We start from the raw sequence: 16,589 nt of genomic DNA on the forward strand, positions 1-16,589 counted from the left end.
AGTATAACCCGAGTTTGAGTAGCACTTAAACATCCATCATATAGTCTCAATCGATCGGATAAAGTATCGTACCAGTGATTAGAGTTATTACCCTAATAACGGGCAGAGTTTCGGGATTTAGAAGGTATAATCCCGAGCTACTATTTTACTATAATAGAAGCTAATAGAAAGAAAAGAATTGAGCGAAATGGAACGAAACCATCGACTGCTATTTATAGGCTGAAACTAGGGCGCCTCACGGCCCGCCTGAAATCCAAATTTCTTGGTTTTTCATGTACATTAGGGTTTCAGGGGTTCGGGTTTCCACTTACGGAGCATTTTAGGATATTTTTGGGTGAGTCGTTACATCCTCCCCACCTTGTTTTAAATCTCGTCCTCGAGGTTTGGACTATGATATCTTCTTGGGGTTATGTTACTTCTTTTAATTAATAGAAACAATATATTATGGGATGGAATCAAAAGATATTTGATAGGCATGAATTTTGAAATAAAATGACTTGGAGAAACAATAGGATTTAATGTCAGAAAGGAACTTACTCTGATCAATTAAGGGAGATTCTGAATTGATAAATCTCTATTTGTGAATGGAAGTATGAGAAATGATTTGTTAATGATTATCCCGAAAATCAATATGGTTTACTTAAATGGTAAGGATACATTAGACAATAGAATTTAGTGTATCGTAATCTGAGTACATAATTGTACCAAGAATATTAAAATGACGAATCAAACGAATGACGTATGAATAGGGTTTATTATTAGCACAGGCTACAAATTTATACGGATACTGCAAGGTATTGTTATGATTGAATGAACTCAATAATTATGGTGACCGAATAAATTCACCGTTTTCGAAATTAACTGAGAGTTTCAAGGAAGCGAATCTGGATATTTCAAAAGATGAGATGTTCAAACGAATGAGATGAAATGATATAGTTTCCAAGGTGATTAGGTTCAAGCCAAAAGATATATGATCAATAGATATTTGAATGTGAAGGATTTTTAGGATCAATAAAATTCTTTGTCAAAAGAAAGCTTACTTTGATTGGCAACTGCAGAATACTTAGAATCGACAGGTTCAAAAATGGAATAAAAGCATAAAAATGATTTGTCAAATATTGAATTATGATATAAGAAAATCGATGTGCTGAGATGAGTGAATTGCAAGGATACACGAAAGATAATAGGGTTAGTGTATTTTTGTCTTAATACATAATTGTATTCAGATGATTTTAATCAAAATGTTTGATTAAAGATAGGTGATATTTCGATTTATTAAATACCTTTTCCTTTTATGTTATTATAAAGTAGAATAATAAATAAATATAGATAGGTTTAAAATATCAAAACCCGTGGTAATTTTGACAAAATAATGATGTATGTTTTATAAATAGGTTTACCCAATATCCTAGAACTCACGATTATCATTTTAAAAATCAAGTACGTTTAACTATAAGATTTTATAATAGGGTATAAAAGTAAAATTATAAATGTTTATTTTAATATCAAGCATACTTAAATATTGGCTTGCGTAAATAACATTTGATATTTTAATATATATATATATATATATATATTATAAAAGAATATTTCTATAAGTATTTAATAGTTGTGAAATATTAATCAAGATGAACATTTATTTATAATATGTCTTGTTCATGAATACTTAGACAATTTATTTAGATAATTTTATTCGTCCTTTTAATTGTTTTATGAAAATATGTCTTCTCTTTACAGTACAAAGTATATATATTTCTATATATAATATAAAAATATTTTTATATATAATTGAAATTTACTAAATAAGTATGATGACTTAATTTATATACATTAAATAGTTATTATCATGGTTGGATATTGGTTAGTGCTGCCTTGTTTAAACATGGGTGATCAGTCCATGCCTAACTAAGGCTAGGCTATCCAATATGTGTTTCCTGACAATAACCCTAATACCTAAAATAATATTAATACTACTATTATTAATATATTATTACCAAAAATAAATAACAATAACTAGTCATAAATTTAAATAAATTCTTCACCTTAATGGTTTAACAAGAATTTTTGAATATAGGAATATTATATTGTAAATAAGGTAATTACTTATGTAAGTTTCTATATATAATCAGTATAATGTTTTTCGATCGAAGATGATAGAGCAATATTTATTATGAAACGCTCGATTAATGCTGTAAGAACTTATTAAGAGATATACTGAAATATGAAATAAATTTGTATATCATTATCTTATCACATGATTGTGTTAAGATCGCTTGTATAGAATAAATCAACAAAGCGGATTCAATATAAATAAATAAATAAATAAATAAATAAATAAATAAATAAATCTGAGATTAGCGCAAGCTTCAGATTTTGTGAAAACGTCACCACAAGGTGATCGTGATTAAAGAAATGATTTAATGAAGTCGAATACCAAACAAGCATGTTATGGTTCAAGAGAATCAAAGTGCTTGTTGGAATTGTGATGGCCTAAAGTATCATATGGGACTTTGAATTGAATACATATTGCGAGCAAGTTTACTTGGTTTGGATAAAACGAGTTTTAATAAGGATGTTTGGTCATGATCACAACAGAAACCATGTATACCCTTCAAATGAAAATCGAGTTTTTCAAGAAATTTATTGATTCGATATTAAAGAGTCACCGCTTTGTAAAAACGCGGTTTACAATGCAAAGATCGAGTAAAGCGAAACGAGATTTGAACCTTTTGATAAAACAACAAATTGGAATGATGCCCTCCTAGGGTCTTATAACTCAAATGAACCGAATGCGCAACAAAGAGTGCATGTGTAGCGTGTGGATTTACCAAGAAATGAAATGGATCAATATTTGCTACTATGAAAGAAATCCTCATGGTATGATGATTGCAAAAGTCAACTCATTATAGGCAGAAGTCAGAATTGCAACGAAAGGAATATAAGAATTTTATCTGGAATTTCGTGTGATAACCGTTGTTAAGTGATATTACTAGAGAATATCGAATAAAAGTGGGGATTATAAAGGTATATGACTTCTTTTGCAGTGCCAATAGTTATGACTTTGATTAGACTGTACACCGATTGTTGTGAAATTTGGTTCTATCGTATCTCAGCAAGATTCATGTCATTTATAGGATCACATGGCTAAGTTCTGTTTTTTTGATTAGTAGTTCTTCCACTGACGGGATTTGCTTTGGTGTTGTCATGCCCAATTATATTTTTCCAAAGGTCTAGCCTCGAAAGTTATGTGTGATATACTTCGACGTCTGTGGACGTAAAATTTTAAGTTCGTGTGTTTTCTTTGTGCATTAGCACAATTTTACATGTTTCTTACTTGCGGTAATAATTTATGGTAACGCATTGGAAATTCTTATACTTTTGATGGTGTCCCAACTTAATGGATTTTCAGTATTATTTTGTCGTACGAGTTACGAGGTAGATAATCAAACGAAAGAATGTTTGACATCGAAATTATAGATATATGCAAGAGATTCCTGATAAAGAAATCTAGATTTTATTATTGACACATATGCTTGTGCTTTATTCTTATTTGACTTTTGGAATTCCTTATAGATATACATATCTATATAATCATATATTTCACATGTTATAATATACATACCGTTTATAAGGTCAATGTATTTAACGGATTCATATTTCCAAAAACAAGTCAGATATCAGGTCATGATATTATTTAGGGAAAATCTTGTCACTTGTTTGACATACTATATACCCCATCTTATCCGATTTGCGCCGGAGAGGTAATCTCAGTATATCCAGACAAGCTGGAGAGTCTGCTACTCTATACCCAGTTTTGCCGGAGAAAATTTTCTATTTCCCATAAATAGTATCTTTTCAAGATTTTAAAAGTGCCTCTTTTATAGAGCTTTTATCCAGAATCAAGGAAATTTGTATTTCCATAACATATCTTTAATCTAGACCAAGTAATATCAAATAAGCAAGGATTAATAGCAATTAAGTGTTATTGCTTATTTATCATATCTTGCAATATTCTAATTACCATTCTTATGGTATATCAATATTCATTACATTATACTTATATAAGTAATTTATCTTGAAGCTTATATTAAGGCAAAATTCTTAAGTTCAAGTCTAAATATCATCCTGAGTGCTATCAGATAATATTAAGTTCCTAACTCTCCGTTTAAACTCAGGTATTATTACAACACCTAATTATTTAAACAAGTGGCTTAGCTTATACTAAGGCATCTTTTCTTATGTTCAAGTCTAAATGCTATCAGATGTGCTACCAGTTAATAGCAATCTCCTAACTCTTTTATTTAAGCTTAAGTATTATTATCACAACACTTATAGGCTTAAAGTAGTGGCTCTGATACCACCTTGTGTCACGACCCCCGACCCCATCCTAGCCGGAATCGGGAGTCGCGAGCAGCCCGAGGTACCTGTGGTTATTTTTAATTTTTTTTTTTTGAAAAACATTGCAGCGGAAATTTCATCAGGACCGTGAGTTAGGAAAAATATCAGAGTTTAGAAAACACCGGAATTTATTTAAATAGATGGAATAATTCCATGTTTTACAAAGGTAGCTTTTAATAAGGGATAAACCCAAAAACAATATTTCTTAAGTTGATTTAGTTAATAAAATAAGCCACTTCTTGAAGTCCTTCAGTGCCGGATCCAATCCTTACTCCAATCTACTGTAATTACCTGAAACGCGTTTTAAAAAGGTTTTGTCAGCAGGGAAATACTGAGTGAATAATTCATTTTACTTAAAATGACACATTTGTTATAATTTACAGTATTAAGAGAGATTACAATGTTTCTGAAATCAAACCAACTACCCACAGTATTTGTCACTCGACTCGCTTCGGTGACTGTGGTCATATCCCCCATTGGCTGCCCCAATGGTGACGGGTATCACTAATTAGGTTCACCCACCTAAAGTGATAAAAACTATAGTACTGTGCACAATACCCCACATACCGGCTGTAATTTGGTGATTACATAAACTTAATCACTGTAATTATAACTTTGAAAATAATTTGGAGTATTGTAAAACAGTTGATAAAAAGAGAATGACTCACTTCATAAGCATGTAGTATTGATTTAACAAGCTTCTTGACTCTACTCCTTCTGATAATTAAGCGTATATTTTATTGTTCTGGATCTTCTGATGATTTAACAGCTTGTTTGATTGTAAGTGTGTAGTTGGGAGTATTCTGGTAGTTAAACATATAGTTTAACAGAATGGAATACGTATTTGTGTAAAACCCAAATCAAACCTTAACGGTAGTCACGAGATTCGAACCTTAACAGAATTCACAAAGTATAGTACTTTGGCATCCGTTTAACGAACTCACAAAGTATAGTACTTTGGCATCCGTTTAACGAACTCACAAAGTATAGTACTTTGGATTCCGTTTAACGAAATTCACAAAGCACAACACTTTGGCATTCGTTAGATGGTTCCTGAATCGATCGGACAGAACATCGCTTTGGTGATTATTGGTCAGAACACCAACGTATAGAGATAAGAAGAAAAGAAATGAGCAAGGAAGAATGAAATCCTAGGTTCTTATTTAAAGCAAGCAAGCAAGCACCTCAACAATCTTTTTGGTCGATGGGGGATAAATTGACATGTCTACCTACCTGCTTAACATGCTAGCTAGCTTGCTTATATATATTAATTCAGCTGCTTCACTCGTTTTTCTCGTATAACTTTTAAAATATGACGTTTTATAAAACGACGAATATGTCTTTAGAACGAGCATATTTTTATCTATGTTTTAACCTAAGTTTCATTAAAAACGGAGTAAGGTCAAAAATAATATATTTAATTATTAATAGTAAACGTTCTCATATACTCGACCCCATATATATTTATTTTTCATGTATATCTATTTAGGTGATTAATAAATCTTACTTAGCTTAATTAATCTTGCTTAGCTTAGCTTAATTAATCCTGCTTAGCTTAATTACTCCTGCTTAGCTTAATTAATCTTGCTTAACTTAATTAATTAATTAACTACTTAACTAATTAATTTATCTTAACTCTTATAATTTGCTTAGTTGATTACTTAACTTAATTAGCAGATTAATTGACTAGCTTAACTGCTAAGTTTCCTTAACAACTAAGTTTACTTAACTATTAAGTATTCTAGTGATTCTCAGTTTACGAGTTCTAATTTCTAGATACAATGGAACTCGTATTAGTGTATTAACTCAATTCAACTTTAACGATAATCACGAGATAGAAACCCTCACAACGAATGACAAAGTGCGATACTTAAACATCCATCGAATTCACGACGAATGACAAAGTATAACCCGAGTTTGAGTAGCACTTAAACATCCATCATATAGTCTCAATCGATCGGATAAAGTATCGTACCAGTGATTAGAGTTATTACCCTAATAACGGGTAGAGTTTCGGGATTTAGAAGGTATAATCCTGAGCTACTATTTTACTATAATAGAAGCTAATAGAAAGAAAAGAATTAAGCGAAATGGAAGGAAACCATCGACTGCTATTTATAGGCTGAAACTAGGGCGCCTCGCGGCCCGCCTGAAATCCAAATTTCTTGTTTTCTTGGTTTTTCATGTACATTAGGGTTTCAGGGGTTCGGGTTTCCACTTATGGAGCGTTTTAGGATATTTTTGGGTGAGTCGTTACAGTTTGTATATCAGAATTAGATCTTGGTATTTTGAGTTCTCCTTCTCCTTCGTCTTAGGGTTTTTAATTTGTGTCAATTTGCATTTCTTAAGCAAATTGATGCTCTTGATTGTATCTGGGAGTCAGATCTTTGTATCATATTGACGGCAGTCGGACCGACGACCAGAAGCGCCGACAATGGCGGCGGTGTTACCTGTCTCCGACAAGTAATCCGGTCAACAATCCAGCAGATGATGTTCAGGTGTTGAAAGATGTTACTCTGATGTTCTTGATGTGTACCGAAGGCATTGTCACTACGGGACCTTAAGTTAATTTTCATTATGTGTTTCTATGTTTTTTTCCATTATGTTTTGTCAGTAGGTTTGTGTTCCAGGAGTGTTCCTAAAATAAAGGAGATCTCCTCCATGTGGGTAGTGGGTAGTTGTAATTTCCTTTTATATGTGTTTGTTTTGGTTATGAAGGAGTTATGCAGAAAAATTGTCCCGATCTCTCCCTTGTTTTCTCTCTAAATTCTGGTTGTTGAATCCGATTGATCAGACCACATTAGTTCTGTTTGGCGGTTCAGCAGATGATGGCTCGGTTCAGGCGACTGCGATTTGGGTTACGTTTCGCTCAAGATTTGGTTCGAGTTCCGTTGATGGACCGAGATTTTATAAAAATTAAGATAGATAGAAATGTTATTGAATTTGTTAAAAGAATATGTAATTTTATTTTCTTTATGTACGTAGATTTTATATATTTTTTGTGTGTAAATTTGTATAAATTTATGATTAATGTTATTAAATTTGTATATTTTTTAGTTTTATTTGCTTTTGTATCAGATCTCTCGGATGATTTATAAATAGAATAAAACAAGAAAAAATATTTTCTTTAAACAAAAGATATTTTTACTGACGAGTTTGTGACACAAAATATATCGCCAAAAACCTTTTCTTTTTTCATTTTATTTATTACAAATTCGTCAAAAATGCGTAGTAAACATGTAGTCAGAAATTTGTCATAAACTATGAAAAAATATAAAAATTAAATTTCGTGACAATTGTGTAGCAAAAATGAAAAATTAACTTCCGTTAAATGGGTAGGAAAATGTGTAGAAAATGTGTAGAAATTTGTGACAGCCCTTTTCTTTCAGAAATGGGTAGGAAAATGCGTAGAAAATGCGTAAGATACCAGTTTTCTACGAGTGGTTTTCCTAAATATGCATTTTATCACAAATTCGTAGAAAATCGCGAGTTGTGATGCATTTCCTACGGAAAATGGTGTCAGAAATTTTAATTTTTCTAGTAGTGTAAGTATAAAAAACTCCATCATACATATAAAAGTATCCATGAATGATCCTGTATAATATGTTTAAATATGCAGTAATCTCTATTGTAATCTTTTGTGTGTAGCTAGGTCCAGGTATACATATGGTGTCTATATGATATAAGTGTATTAAATTCTATTTTTTTCTCTTTTTAAGTAAGTTGACAGAGCTTTGGGTTTTTATGAGAAACCATATACAGCAATTGATCGAGAGCATACTCCAAGATATGTAAGTGGGGGGCAGGTTTGACTTAGGTTAGTTGTTTGTGGGGGCAGGTTTGACTTTGGGTCTTGGTATGACTTTGGTTAGTTGTTTATGGTTGAACAAATATTTGAACAATGTTTCACTTAAATTGATTGTTAAATTAACCATTTAAGTTATCTAACATATAGGCTTTAATGGGAATCTTGTTAATATGATGTTTAGATGCTTGGTGATCGTTTTAACGTGAAATATTGTCTCACTATGAAGGGATCTCTTCATGTTATGGAGAAGTACTTCCATAAAAAGGTTAAAATGAGTAAAAGTATATACTTAGAAAATTATATATACCTACAAAAGCCATCGTGATCTACAATGCTCTGTTTTGATTGGTTGACGCTTTTACGTGCCATTAATAGAATAGTTGGGTTTTTGGCTGTTCACGCTTGTTCGATACACTCATCTTGCATTTTTATTCTTTTCCAGGTTTGCTCCAATCCCCTCATCAGCTTTCTATCATTTAGGGCTGGTTATCCCTGCACCAGTATGCTAACAGGCTTGCATTATGTTTGGCAACTAAGGTAATCGCTGCTCTACTTATATTATATATCTTTCACACTTGGATTTGATTTTATATGGTTTTTTTTTGCAAGGACATTGATATTAGCCTGTTTGTCCCTCTTCAAGGTCTTGTAAATATGTTCTCAACACACTTATGCATGTGATTTTCCATATGCTGCTCTGTTTTTTTTTCTTTTTACATTAATTAATGACAGTTTAAGTGAGCATCTTATGTTTCAAGACTGTCCTTTTTTGCAGACTTTTCAAAATAAAGGGCTTGCTTTGTTGCTCCTTCTGTCACATGTTCGATGAAAGGGTTCAAGGTTATATTATGGTAACATTTTATATTTTCATTGTCATATCAGTGGTGAAGATTCTACTCACCAAAATATTTTCATTGTCATAACATTTTATATTTTCACTGAATGACGGTTTAAGTGAGCATCTTATATTTTCATTGTTATTTTTTAATACCAGCTTTTACTTGAGCTATTGCGAACGCGGGAAGCGATGTCTCACCAAATTTCCATGTTTGAGGTAATATTTTGATAGTAGACTTATTTTTTTCCCATTTCATTGCTAATAGCTCTTTGTTTTCTCGCACGTAGGTGCTACCAAGGAAGCAATTGTCTAACAAGATTTTTATGCATAGGTAAATTCTTCGTTATGATACCAATTTCATGTCTGTGGTTTGTACACCGACTTCTAACGTCTAAATGTCTACTATATCGAATCAAACACTAGATTTTAGAATTGAAATCCTTAGTCTATGTTAGACAATGCAAGACAAGCGTGTTGGTTGATGGGGTCAAGATAGTGTCAGGTTGAATATCGTGATTTTCTAAAACTGGAAATAGTAGTAAAACTGGAAACCGGAAACAACAATAAAGGGAATTTTTTGTAGATTGAAAAGTTGAAATTAGTTATCATTGGTTGTTTTGTAGATTGAAAAGTTGAACTTAGTTATCAAGGAGCTCGTTAAGGAAAATGATGAAGAAAAAGAAAGGCTAAATGGAATTATTGCCGGGTTGTTGGCTGAAAAAGAAAAAGATAAGGTGGATAACGATGCTATGCTCGATACGATGTCACAAATTGAAGTTGTTTACAAATACAATTTGAAGATAGGCTACAAATATTTGGTTTTGAATGTTTCGATGTTTATCGTATTAGGATTTTTTAGTTATTTGATGTTTTAGCTGGTATTTCTATTAGAATGTTTTATATGCTTTTGATACACATAAGTTTTATATAATTTTGGGTTTTCGTGATCTTATTAGACTTTTTATATAATTTTGTAATTTTATTGATTATGTAATTTTTATGAAAAAAGCAAGGAAAAATGATAAATCAACCTGAATAAAAAACTAATATTCAAGCAATCACAAAATGGTATCAAACAATTCAACAAGCTCGCTAAATACCCACCGGTTTTCAATGAAAATGGTGGTTAAATGGTGGCAAATCGGTAGCAAACATGGTGGTTAAATGGTGGTAATTCAGTAGCAAACAAGGTGGACCGTAGCAACTTTTCAATGAAAATGGTGGTTAAATGGTGGCAAATCGGTAGCAAACATGGTGGTTAAATGGTGGCAAATCGGTAGCAAACAAGGTGGACCATAGCAAACAAGAAGCGGTGGCAAATAATTTTGACCAATTTTGTGGTGGCAAAAATAAGGTGGCAAAATATAAAAATGGTGGCTATTTGGTGGCATTAAGGCAATTGACACGGGTGTTTTTGTCACTGCATTTTCGGTGGCAAAATGGTGACAACAGGGAAATTGCTACTGTTTTGTGACCAAAAGTTTCATGACAAAAACCCTCTTTTCTAGTAGTGTCAGTGTTTCGAATTCGGATCATCTTCAAGCATTTTAGATCATTGAAGATTGTTTCGGATAATTGAAGGTTGTTTCGGATCATCCTGTTGCTGAAATTCTCGAAAAATTTGTTCAAGATTTTTCGGGATTTTAGTTTCCAAGTTTATCAGGATTTCGAATCTCTAATCTTTCAGAAATTAGTTACTGACAACTGTTTTGCAGGTTTTCTAATCATTGTTTCGGATAGCATTTCGGATCCTTCATTTCGGATTATTCAGATTCTCATTTCGGATTGGTATTCGGATTCATCATTTCGGACCACTGTTTCGGATTGAACATTGTTTCGAATAGGACCAGTTTCGAACACTTTTTCGGATTGACCAACTACTGTTTCGGATTGACCATATTCGAATCGGACCTCTGTTGCTGAAAGGACTGTTCACATTTTTATCAAAAATATTTAAATTATTATTTGGTAAATTTAAAAAGATGAACAAAAATGGTGTGATGACAGCTGCAGATCTTGCAAATGCTACTTTGGCTGCCATACAAACTTAAACTCTTGCATTTCATTAGGAACTAGATCAGATTATTGGTACTTCTACCAAAGTTCCTAGGTTGTTATATGGGGACGATTACTACGAGTGCAAGTTTAGGTTCGAGCAATACTGCAAAGCAAAGGAACCTGGAGTTTGGAAGAGTGTTAGAGATGGACCTCATGTTATCATATATGCTACAGAAGCTAATCTTCTAACTCTAATTCCTAAACCTAAAAATATATGGACATATGATGACAGGAAAATAAAAGAAGATGATGATAAGGCTATGGCAATCCTTACCATGGCTCTTGGTCCAGACATTTCTATTGCTGTTAGGAATTGTACGAATGCCAAGGAAGTGTGGAACAAGCTTCATTTATATGAGGGAAATGCATATATGAAGGCAAGTAGGGTAAATATGTTGAACCAACAGTTTAGTTCGTTCAACCATATTTATGGTGAAACCCATCGAAAATCAAATCAGAAGGTATCACAAACCCTGTCCTCACTCTAGGAGCGGGAGCCGTGAACCAGTCAAGTGGTACCGGTGTTTATTAAATACGCAGCGAAAAATTTTTCACTAGGATCGTAGTTAGGAAATAATTTCAGAGTTTGTAAAACACCAAACTTTTAATATTAACCAAATGGGCTAAAACCCATGTTACATTCAATTGTTTTTATAGGGATAAACCAAAAAAATATATATAAATTTCTTCTTTTATTCAGGTAGTTATAGCCACTTTATTTAAACCTTCAGTACTCCATAGTTGGCTTCTATTATCTTTACATCAAGTTACCTGAAACGTGTTTTGAAAACATTTTATCAGTATTTAATACTGGCGGGTTCATTCTATTTTTATAAAAATATATTGTTATACTTTATAGCATTAAGGGTTTGTAAATTTGTTTATATTTACCCAAAACTCAATCAGTATTTGTCACATGGTGGGAGTTCCGATGTGACGGTGGTCATATCACTCATTGGCTAAATTTGGTCCAATAGTGCAGTTTATCAAGTAATAGATATATAGTATATCTTACTATTACTCAAAGGTATTCGTCACTAGGCGATTCCCGTGACGGTAGTCAAATCACTGTTGATTATTCTCTCAACTAGTGACTGTGGTTATAACACTGCTGATCACTCTCTCAACAAATGCCTTTGGTTATGTCACTGTTGATCATTCTCTCAACTAGTGACTTTGGTCATTTCACTGTTGATTGTTCTCTCAACTAGTGAATTGTGGTCATATTATTGTTGATCATTTTCTCAACTAGTGACGTTGGTCATATCATTATTGATCATTTTCTCAACTAGTAACTCCGAACTTAGTCGCGTCCCATGACATTACTTTGTTAAATATATTTTCTATGGCACAAAACCAATTAGCCCAGAAAATGAAATATATCATTTTCTGCCAAATTAATAGCTATAACTTTATCAAATATTATATATTAATTAAATAATTGTGATATTATTATTTAATATATTAACGTGACTAAGACTTAAAATATAATCTTAGTATATTAAAGTAGAATATATTATATTTGGCATATTTTATTATGATGTATATTTATTGACTAAACATTATTTTATAATGTTAATTGTAATTTAGGTTTATTAAATATATTTTCTTTAATATAACTAATATATTTTAATAATGATTAAAGTAATTACCCAAAATATACATTAAGTATATCTTAAATAATTAATGCCTATTTTTTATATGTAAGTATATCAATGATATCTATTGAGTTTAATATAGTCACAATACTTTATTAATATTATATATTTAAGATATACCTATTTTAATTATTAAATATTAAATCACAACTTATACTTTGTGATTTATACACACTACTTTATTTCACTATCACTGTTTTACAATATTCATTACAAATATCGCTGCTGATGTAATGTGTTTTATAGTATTGGGTATTATTCAACTTACAATATAAACAATGTACTCAATGATATCTATTTTAATTAATTGACATATTTGGCGTGTATATTATGTTTAAATATGGCGTACACACCATTTAGATTTATTTCAATAATACATTAAATTCATTTAATGTAAAAACAATATTAGTTATAGGCTATGGCTACTAGGGCATAATTCCCCCGTGCTTGTGGTCATGCTACCAGTGGCTAACTTTTTGGCCAGTAGTAACGAGTGTGAAGTAATGTATACAAACTCCCATATACTATCAGCAATTGCAGAATATAAAAACTTAATCACTGTCAGTATAACGGATACATTTAGGGTTTTTGTAAAGCATTTTTAAATATAAAGGTATCACCCGGTAACTTTAGGGTTCAACTAAAAAGTCTCCTTGTATAAGCTTGGGTATAACTCCTGAGCTATTTAATAAAATATTTAATGCACTCGCGTTAAATATAATAACCCAAATTCAACTTTATCAATACGACTTGAGACAGAACCCCTACGGACTTAGTCAGGCAGAGCCTTGACATGCGTTACGGGGCCCTAGATCAATCGGACAATGTGACACCTGTGTCATTTCAACCATCAAACAAATGCCAAACCAATGAAATATTGTATTTCATACTTGGGATTTGTATAAATATGTGTATGTTTTACACATATCGATTCTTGTTCAATTTCAAACTCTACAACACTTTCTGGGGAATTATACGCAAACTAGTGCATAAACGTACTCAGTTTAGTGCGACAAATACTCCGGAAGACCATCATACACTTAACATACCTTAAATAACCTTTACATAACTTAGAAATAAGTTTCGAAGGCTTTGGTATGGCAAAAACAAGTTAATTCGCTTACAGGGACTAAACTTGACAAACTGCGAAAATATGCCAATTTGAACTGTAACGAACATTCCGGAACATGTCCATAAGTTAAACATACCATAAATATCCTTTACATAGCTTAGAAATAGCTTTGAGGGGTTTGGTATGCTAAAACAAACTTTTGGATCATTCAGGGGCTAAAAGTGTCAAAAAGTGCACAAGTTTGCACTTTCGCGCATAACCTACGTTCTGAATACATCCGGACATCCGAAAATTTATGTAAGCATTATAATATTATGCCTTAGTGTTTGGCATGAGAAAAATCCATTCGTCGCGTCATTTGGATCATCTTTCGCGCTTATGCGCATTCCGTCGTAATTAAGCGAACATCGCGATCGTACGGCCAAACGAACCGACATCCGGAATATTTTTAAGCATATTTCAAGTCCCCTACACTTTAACTTCATCTTAGAGCCTTGAAATGAGGTTAACGGGGCTTAAACGTGCCAAAAATGGGCCAAAATACGTGTTTCTGAAGTGCAGGGACCAAAATTGAAAATTCTGGTCTGGGAACCTTAGGCGGGGCGCGTAAAGATTGCCCAAAACATGAGGCGGGCCGCGTGAACATGTCTGACAGAAGATTTTGCATTTAATGCAGAATCTGGCCTTTCGTTCGATCAAGGGGCGATGCCTTTTCACCCAACGAAGAGCCAAGGGTCAAGTTCACTGAACTTATCCACTTGGACACATGTACGCACGAGATCAAGGCACGATATTCGATAAAACCATCCTAACGGTTCCACTTTTCCTATAAATACCCCCCCCCCTTTAGTGTAAAATTCACAAAATCAGATCTTAGAGCTCTAAGTTGAAACCATTGTTTCATACCTGAGCTATTTGGTCTTGATTAGCACTCGGGGACCCTCCGTAAGTCTTCTTTCGCTCTTTTATTCGCTTTTCGAGTCCGAAAGTCAACATTTTGTTGACTTTCTGCATTGACCAGCTTTTGGTCAATGTGAAGTTCATGGAACTTCATAACGTGAGCGTGATCACGATGGTTATGGTCCATAGTGACCATACCTACTGATTACCACGTTATCTAGGCTCAGTGACGAGTCGTAGTTTCGGCCAAAATGCGCATTCTTGCGTATTTTGTAACCAAACTACTCGTGGGCATCAAAGCCGTTTGTTTTGATGCCAAACCTGTTTCTAAACTTAGTTAAGCATGTTCTAACATGCTTAGCTCGTCACTTTTAGTTTAGTGCTTATATAGGGTCGTAAGGTAAGCGATTTAAACCATCGCTTATACTTTCGAACCCGACCCATTTGGTCGGTCATTAGGACCCGACCAAACACATTTGGTGACCATAGCTATAACCTTCCGAGGTTATACTGTGTGGTCGCAATGTTAGGCGTTCCGAACGCGTTCTACGCGAACGACGCGTTAGGGTAGCATAAGCTACCTAAACGGGTCGTGATGGACCGTAAGCACTTAGATTAGGTTTCATTTTAGTATGTAGGCTTTGCTAAGCCATATTACACGAGTCTCCATACTCGTTTGGTTTACGAACCCGCGTACTGTCCGATCCTTCCGATTTGGTCCGGTATATTAACATAAGCTACCTATTAGGTGCCGTTGATATTCCGTGATCTTTAGCATTATCCGGTTATTATACAAGGAATCCAAAGCAATCTCAGGTGAGTACATTGAACCCCTCTTTTACTGTTTTCAACTGTTTTGGGGTGAAGCATGTGTACCTATCTGTTATTTTCATGATTTCAAAGTATAATTGATTATACATGTTAGTATTTATCTTTTGACAAACAAAATGACTATCTATGGTTTAAACACTGATTTCTCAAAGATACAAAAGTAATTGTTGGAATAGTACTTATTTTGTTCACCAGACCGATTGGTAGTATGATATAGCGCTATAGGAGTAGACACCCCATTCCTGTTGTCATGGAATGTCTGAAACCAATTTGTTTCTCCATCCAAATATGGATTTCCTTTGTGGTATCCTTATAGTCTCAAAGGTGTAGTTTGATGCACCAGGTCTGAATGAATTCTTAAATCGCACCTTTAAAGTATATTTTGATATACTCCCAAAAAGTATAGTTTGATATACTCTCATGTGTGGTATTGTACAGAACCAACATATATTTTGTAATCATCCAAAGCATATTGTGATATGTTACTTACATAACTAAAACATAGGTTAATATGTTATTTATCACATCCAAAGCATATACTGATATGTTAGTTACAAAACTAAAACATGGTTTAATGTGTTATTTATAAATCCAAGGTATACTTGTAATATACTACTGAAAACTATTATTTTGAACAACTAAAGTATATTTAATATACTATCTATCAAACGATTTGGTTTTGGTTAGTGTTTAGATAACGGAACGAGTGTAATGTGATGAAAACATGGTAGATACGCCGCTGGTACTTCTTATATATAAGTGTTTTCATTGCATTACATACCGTGGCGTTATTTAGTACACTTGGGTTAACAATATTGGAACTGAAATATATTTTAATATATTACTTATTCAACTTTCTTAAAACCAAGGTATATTTTATATATACCATAAACGTTTTATTAAAACATTGTTTTTCAAACAACTTAACTTATACAAACTCATTTTACATGGTTATTCAGTTAACCATACATTATTCTCTTATTTATACATATCATCTGATCCTATCGTTTTTCAAATGATTTACAA

General features: G+C 32.8%; 1 protein-coding gene across 2 annotated transcripts; it reads left to right on the forward strand.

Annotated features, from left to right (window-relative positions):
• The first annotated feature begins 8,144 nt into the window (after positions 1-8,144).
• Positions 8,145-9,994, forward strand: LOC110882297. Of its 2 annotated transcripts, XR_004887272.1 has the most exons (7): positions 8,148-8,471; positions 8,649-8,743; positions 8,816-8,883; positions 8,982-9,057; positions 9,201-9,260; positions 9,332-9,375; positions 9,668-9,994. XR_004887272.1 is itself a non-coding variant. In XM_035987152.1 (6 exons), exons 1-6 carry the CDS (start codon positions 8,388-8,390, stop codon positions 9,678-9,680), a joined length of 372 nt encoding a protein of 123 aa, XP_035843045.1. In that variant the 5' UTR covers positions 8,145-8,387; the 3' UTR covers positions 9,681-9,994. The 2 variants fall into 2 exon arrangements, 1 of the variants encoding a protein (XP_035843045.1); XM_035987152.1 differs by lacking the exon at positions 8,816-8,883 and having other exon boundaries at positions 8,145-8,471.
• Positions 9,995-16,589: the final 6,595 nt, after the last annotated feature.

This window comes from Helianthus annuus, chromosome 17, assembly GCF_002127325.2.
Source record: "Helianthus annuus cultivar XRQ/B chromosome 17, HanXRQr2.0-SUNRISE, whole genome shotgun sequence".
NCBI lineage: Eukaryota > Viridiplantae > Streptophyta > Magnoliopsida > Asterales > Asteraceae > Helianthus > Helianthus annuus.